The sequence below is a fragment of the Patagioenas fasciata genome, chromosome 1, assembly GCF_037038585.1.
Source record: "Patagioenas fasciata isolate bPatFas1 chromosome 1, bPatFas1.hap1, whole genome shotgun sequence".
In the NCBI taxonomy this organism is placed as follows: domain Eukaryota; kingdom Metazoa; phylum Chordata; class Aves; order Columbiformes; family Columbidae; genus Patagioenas; species Patagioenas fasciata.
The window spans coordinates 97,100,981-97,107,589 of record NC_092520.1 but is presented as its reverse complement, the minus strand read 5'-3'; the positions used below and the strand labels follow the sequence as shown (position 1 = coordinate 97,107,589).

At 49.7% G+C, this 6,609-nt stretch overlaps 1 protein-coding gene across 1 annotated transcript; it reads right to left on the bottom strand.

Moving 5' to 3' along the window:
• Window positions 1-2,626: 2,626 nt before the first annotated feature.
• CRYAA (crystallin alpha A) lies at window positions 2,627-6,056 on the bottom strand. Its single transcript, XM_065853828.2, has 3 exons — window positions 5,752-6,056; window positions 4,684-4,806; window positions 2,627-3,626 (listed from the first exon to the last, which is right to left on the bottom strand). Exons 1-3 carry the CDS (start codon window positions 5,938-5,940, stop codon window positions 3,417-3,419), a joined length of 522 nt encoding a protein of 173 aa, XP_065709900.1. The 5' UTR covers window positions 5,941-6,056; the 3' UTR covers window positions 2,627-3,416.
• Between the last annotated feature and the right edge of the window lie 553 nt (window positions 6,057-6,609).

Genomic DNA, 6,609 nt, shown 5'->3' with positions numbered 1-6,609 from the left:
GTGCCCTGTGAGCAGGGTCCCCTCCTGCCTTTATCTCCCTGATAAAATCGTCGACTGAGTTTCTAACCAGAAAACTTCCAGGAAATTTTGTTAATCCTTAAAGTGTGTTAGCAACACCTTATTAACTGGTGAATTTGTGTAGAAAGCTGTGATGAAGAGCTCTCTCTTGAATAGGCTTGAATAGCAAGACTTTTTTAAAATAAATATGAATCTCAGCAAAGGCAAACAATTTTTTTGCAGACCCAAGTGCACAGAAGAGGAGGAGGGGGAGGAGTATCCCTAAGTGATGTGACTGGGAAGACTTTGGAGTGAAAAATGTGAAATATTTTGAGTGACACATAGACACCAGTAAGCAGGGAGGTGTTATTGCCCACACTCAAGCTCTTCTGGAGGCGGACAGACCCCTCGGGGCCCGGGGGAGCTCTGGGTCTGTGGTCAGGCAGGGGAGCCTTGAACAACATGTCCTCCCTCCTACACAAAATACCACCAGCGTCCCAGCATATCCTGGCACAGAGGCATTTTTTTAGTGGCCAGTCATGTTTTTAATTAGCTTATGGATTGCAAAGGGCTTTAAAATCAGCCCTTCTCAGAGCAGCAGACAGTTGAGGTCTGTTGTGCCCAGGATCTATCCCAAAAGCGAGGGGCTGCACAGGTCCCTACTGCAAGAGCCGCTGCCCCCTCTGCATGGCGCTCACCTTGACCCAAACCTGCCATGATTTCCTGTCATCAAAGCTCTCACTTTCTGCCATCCAGACAGAAAATAGAGCTCAAGAATTGTTCAAATGTAATTTAATGGGACAGACAGACACACATGTTGCTCAAACACCTGCAGATAACATCTGCACACAGACCATGTTGAAAATATGTTTCCCTATATTGACGTCTCTGAGAGGTCTGAATGTTTGGGGATGAGGTTTGTTTGGTTTTTAACTCCTGCCTTTGCTAAATTTGTGTTAGGAAGGAGAGAGATGTTACCTGATAGCATGGAGGCTCCAAGAGGAAAGGGGCAGAGGCCAGGGGTGCATTAGCTCCAAGCAAAGCAGCGAGAGGCAGCTTCTGTTAAAACGTCCTTTCCCTGCCTGTGGTAACGGCTCCCTCCTGGTATGAAATTGCCCTTTCTCCCAAAAGTGCTCATTCACGTCTTTCCCCTGGAGACCAAAATGCAACAGGATGCACATTTTTTCAGTAGAAAGATTTGGGATTGCCCAATAATTAATTGCAGCAACAAAATAGGTTTAAAATAGTGTTAGATGCCGTGGGGATTCCTTGCTTTCTAATTACCAGACAGTAATCTCCCTCCTGTCCCTCTCACCCCTGCTCCTGCAGCACTTCCCCCCTCCTGCAGCCTTGCCCCTCTCCCGGGCTCCCCTCTAGCCACCCCAACCCCAGCAGGTTCTGCACATGGATGTTGTGGGAGAAGATGGCACAGAACTGTGCCTTTGGTCCCATTAACACTCCCAGCACCCCCAACCTCAGAGGGGTTCAGGCAGGGGACAGGGCTGAGCCCTGGGGGTCACTCACTTTCTCTGGATAAGGGGCAATGTCCCTGCTCCTGACTCCCAGCCCTTCCTGGGTTTTGGCCTAGATGTGGCAGAAGAAAGTGCTTTTTAATTTTAAACAGACCCAGAGCTTCTGTGTTTATGGCTCATGTTATTACTTAAACCCACACCATGAGAAGAGAAACTCTGCACATATTTTCTCTCTTTTTCACAGCTGATCCACACCCAAGGGGAGAAGGCTGGTGGGCTTGCCTGTCTGGCAGAGCAAACACTTTCTCCAGCTCTCCTGACCTCTCTCCAAGGACATGGACCTATACTTTTTCCTGGGATGGATGCACTTGTTTCATTGTCACCCTACCTTGTTTTGTAGGTGTGATCCAGAAGCCCCCAGAGATATGTCAATTGAGACAAATTTGTGTCTGCTTCTGAAGAAGCAATGACCTTCTCTACTTAAGAGTCAAGGTGGACCTCAGAAGCTCTACCTCACACTGCAGGTCTTGGATGTGAAGATCTCTACCAAGAGGAAAAGCACTCATTATCCCACCTGATTTTGCCTATGAGGTTAATTATGGGGATGCAGGTTTATCAGTGATGCTATGCTTTTCCTAAACACCCCAGATTTCCATCTGCATGGAAAGCTATTTGAGTGCTGCAACCTTCAGTCTTGAGCACTCACACCTATGCAGGCTTGGGAGCCATAGATTTCATGTGCGGCAATTGCAGGGAGAGCAAGTACCTACACCTGACCATCCCCACCATCAAACAGTTTTAATCATTCATTTCAGATGAAACCCATCACATCACGTCACACAGATGAGGTCTGCATTGCCGTTTTCACTGGCACAACAAATTTAAGAAGTGGAATGGTTGCTGAGCTGTTGAGTTTTGTTCCTTTTTTTTTAAATCCTTTTGTTTTGCTTGTATGAATGATAACAGGAACACAAAAGAAAGGGCAAGTCATTATCACAAAACGTACTTCCAGTGGAGGAAAGCACACCCTCCACACGGCATTAGGCACCACGCTAACCTTTCAACTTCAAAAGCCTTAGAAAGGAACAAATGAAACACCCAAAGCCAATTGCGTGTTTCCTATATCTCTTTATTGACTGCCACTGACCACATTCTCAGGTCGAGTGCTAGATACCAGTGGAAGAGGTGGAGCTACCCTAGAATTACAGCCAGAGCAAGGGAGATGGCATGTTATGCACAGGCTGGGGAGAGGTGGCTGGGGATGGGAAGACTCTGCACAGCACTGAGCCCCCACCTCTCCCTCAAGGGCCTTACTAAGACAGTGGAAAGACGTGCTTGTCCTCGTGTCAGTTGTCCCTAAGGGAAATGACAGGGTAGTGGTGTGAACAGATACACTTAGACACTTGGCTGAAGAAAAAATATCCATTGCAACCCCCGAAGGTAAGACACTATTATTTCTCCTAAAGTTGCAAGGAACCCATGGCATGTTCATTGTATGTACGCAAGATCTCAGGCGTGGGGTTTGGCTCTGTTGCTTCTCTTTTAAGAGTAACCCGTTTAACTCTGCATGTCTGCAGAACTTTTCCCCTCATCTTGAGATTTGGTGGGTGCCCCAAGAGCCAGTGTTACTTGTGCACTCCCTCCTACCTTATGGTGGTTATGGACTACAGCACCGGATGAAGACCCTTTCAGCAAGTACAACAGCGTGACAGCACACACCATCCATACCATCCCCACAGGACAGCTCGCAGGTTTAAGCTTCAAAGCCCACCAGCCGCTCACCCAGCCCCTCATCCCATCCAAGGGGAAAAAAAAAAAAAAGAAACAAAGGAGGAGGGAGGAACCAACAAAATAAACCCCTCTAGATATTCACTGGTATCTATGCAATGCCTCTGGGAATGAGACCCGCAGACGGCGGCAGCCTGCGTACCGCAGCAGCAGGCAGGCTTAGGAGGAAGGCGCAGAGGTGGGCTTCTCCTCCCGGGACACGGGGATGGGCCTCTCGCCGTGGCTGGCGTCCATGTTGGCGGGGACCTTGGGGCCCGAGAAGGTCAGCATGCCGTCGTTGGACAGGGAGCAGGTGATGGCAGCCTGGTCCACATTGGCGGGCAGGCGGTATCGGCGGTGGAATTCGCGGGAGATGTAGCCATGGTCGTCCTGAGAGGCAGTGGGGAAAGGGGGGAAGGTCTGTCAGAAACCCCTCGACCCCACAACTCCATCAGAGGTGGGGTCCACATTCACCCTGGTTTATCATGACACTGTACTGCCTGCATCGCTGGCTGCTTATTTGCTTTTCATTCTATTTTGCAGGTTTGTAGGGGCAGGTGTCCCCCCATTGTGCCCTTGGAGCTGCAAGAGCTGAACAGCGCAGCAGGCTGCAATTTTGGCTATAGTAGAGGTAAGGATCTGATTTGGATGGTGGCACTGCCACAGCCTCCAATTTTAAAGGATGCTTGGAGACAAAGTGTGGGGCTTCTGTGAAGGAAAAAGCAATGCACATGTGTGAACTCATGTATTTCCTTACTAGGCAGCAATATTGTGTCAGTCAAAGCACACGATCCCATCCCCCCTTTTTGGGGGGCCAAAAACATGATAAATGCAATTTTTTTTAACTCAGCCATGAATACGGCTGCTCTCTTCCCCTGGAAAAAAATAACTATATTAAGAAATACAGACTGTTTCCAGGCTAGAGCTTTGTCTGGCCAAAAAAATATATGAGAAGAATTAAACCCCTGCTGGTGTAATTCACTTTTCGACCCCCACAGACATTTCCATGACATATGTGTTAAAAGTTTCCAAGCCTCCGGCACTCAGTTGTTTTTCTTTTGTTTTGTTTACTCTTGCTTTTCTCTCCCAAATCAGCATATGAATGCTCTGTTTTCACTAACAATTCTGGTTTATGAAAACTCAGCCATGCTTTGGCAGCACCAGATGATGTGCTTTGTCTGGTGCAGGGTTATTAGTGAACAATGGACATCGTCATCTGACGGTTATGGAAGGTGATAATTGAAAATAAACAAAAGAGGAGTGGATTAGTTTGTTATTGTCAGATATCAGGTTGGGGCTCTATGGGAATAGGCCATGCCGATAATGTCAATAGATAAATAACTCCTTCTTCTGATATATTAATTTTTTTCCCCTTCAGCTGAGGACGATTGGTAAGAAAGTAAACAGAGCTTGACTTCCCAGTTGCCCCACCATCACTTCCACTTACCTGTCTTTCACTGTGCTTGCCATGGATTTCCACAAAGTCATCAATAATCTTCACACTCAGGTCTTCGGGAGAGAAGTGTTTTACATCCAGCATGATTGTAAACTTTTCCCTGTCAGACCTCACCTGAAATGAACATTGTCAGACAGTAACACATGAGCTCTAAGTGCAGAGAGAAGCATCACGACAGCTTAAAAGCCTGAGAAGGGGGGTCTGGCAGCAGCACCGCTTCCCCGTCCGGGACTATGGGCCTCAGTGGGGGTCTTCTATCCCTTGGTGGGGATGCAGGGACACTGGGAGGCTGTGGCAGGTGTCTGCACCATTGCTACTGCTCTGGGGAGAGGCATCACCTCTCACCACTATTCCTGTGTGGGGACCCCTTTGCACTCAGTAATCTAACAGATGCACCAGAGCTCAGCGGTGAGGGGGGATGGAAACCAGTGCAATATTCTCTGATAGCAAAGGTTTCATCCTTTCAGTGATCCATGGTTTCTTTGGGGTCTCAGCTCTGGGAGGAAACCAGTAAGAGTGGGCTAGAGAAAGCACTGGTCCCTGAGCCTCCCGCTACAGCCTCCACTGCTACGTGCTCCTCCTACACACTGCCTACAGATGACTGCTCCTGGGTCCTCCAGCATGAGCTTGTGAAGCCCACCAAGCTCCTGAAGCAGAGGAGGGGGCCAGAGGAAGCTCCCGCATGCCAGGGTCCTCTCCCGTGCTGAGCTGCCCTCGTGGGTGCTTACTCTGGGAGCAGCCTAGCTCTTCCCTTCTCACATGGCTGTCTGACATGAGGGCAGCAAAGGCAGCCTTTTCCATGTCAAAAACAACCGTCAGGAGCCCAAATGATCTCTGTTTCTTGTAGGGAAGCCTCGTCCCCAGTGAGGGTTTCCCTCCATGCCCAAGAAGAGGGGCTCACTGTGCTTGGCGGTGGGCTGGAGGTCCTCCTTACCCCCTCACACCTCAGCACAGGGCTACAGTCGCCGAACCCCACCAGTGAGGTGTGGGTGGGGAGAAGCAGGGAGAGGTGTAAGGAGGGAGGGGAAGGAAAAGGAGAAGAAGCCAAAGGGCCCTTACCTCTGAAATGCCCGACTCCAGCACACTGCGGAAGAGGGACTGCCTGTAGTAGGGGCTGATAGTGGAAGAGAACCAAGGCAGGAGATCGTACTCGAGGAGGCCCTCTCCGAAAAACTGGTCGAACAAACGGCTTGGAATGAGGGGTCCCAGAGCACGCTTGAACCAGGGGTGCTGGATGGTAATGTCCATGCTGGCTGCTGCTGCGACCTGTGGCTGCGAGGGGAAAATGGCAGGGGCAGTGAAGCTCCTGGAGAGACAGCGATGCCTTGGCTGGACTGCGCAGTGCAGCCCCACGGAAGCTCCCCCTATATATACTGGTCTCGGAGAATGAAGGCATTAGAGGGATTTCTCTGGAAAGACATGATCTCATGACGGAGGCAACGCGGTCAGCAGAAATGCGGAGACTGACCTGGAAACAACAGTCTGGTTGGAATGGGTGCCAGGTCTCCCAGAGGGACGATGCCAGGCAGCACGCTGAAAGACACGGGGTGCCCAGGGGTGCTGACAGGTCCTCTACGGGATCAAACAGGCTAAACGGGACACCCTGGTGGGTGTCTCAAGAATGCTTGTGAAGGAGGTCTGATCTGTGGGTCTTTATAACCCGCCCCTGGCTTTTTGTTATTTTGCTTCTGTTTCTGCCCCTTCTTGAAAGAGAGACGCAAAGTCTCTTCCAAACAAATGAAACAGCTTTCTTCCAAGCGTGGAAAAGGGGTTTGGTTCAGATTGAAGAAAGCAAAACTTTTTTGTGACATGCTATAAAGTGTCTCTGCCACTTGAGAGGGGTCTGTCACCCCTGGGGCAGGGATCATGATGGAGCTGGCAGGGAAGCAGGACTAATGCATGATGCAGAGCATGAAC

What these genes read in the sequence shown, in the direction of transcription:
- CRYAA (XM_065853828.2), bottom strand. Translation starts at nt 5,940, where the DNA reads ATGGACATTACCATCCAGCACCCCTGGTTCAAGCGTGCTCTGGGACCC. An exon ending in TGGAGTCGGGCATTTCAGAG is followed by an intron (nt 4,807 to 5,751) that starts GTAAGGGCCCTT and finishes TGTTCATTTCAG; the next exon opens with GTGAGGTCTGACAGGGAAAA. An exon ending in GCAAGCACAGTGAAAGACAG is followed by an intron (nt 3,627 to 4,683) that starts GTAAGTGGAAGT and finishes ACTGCCTCTCAG; the next exon opens with GACGACCATGGCTACATCTC.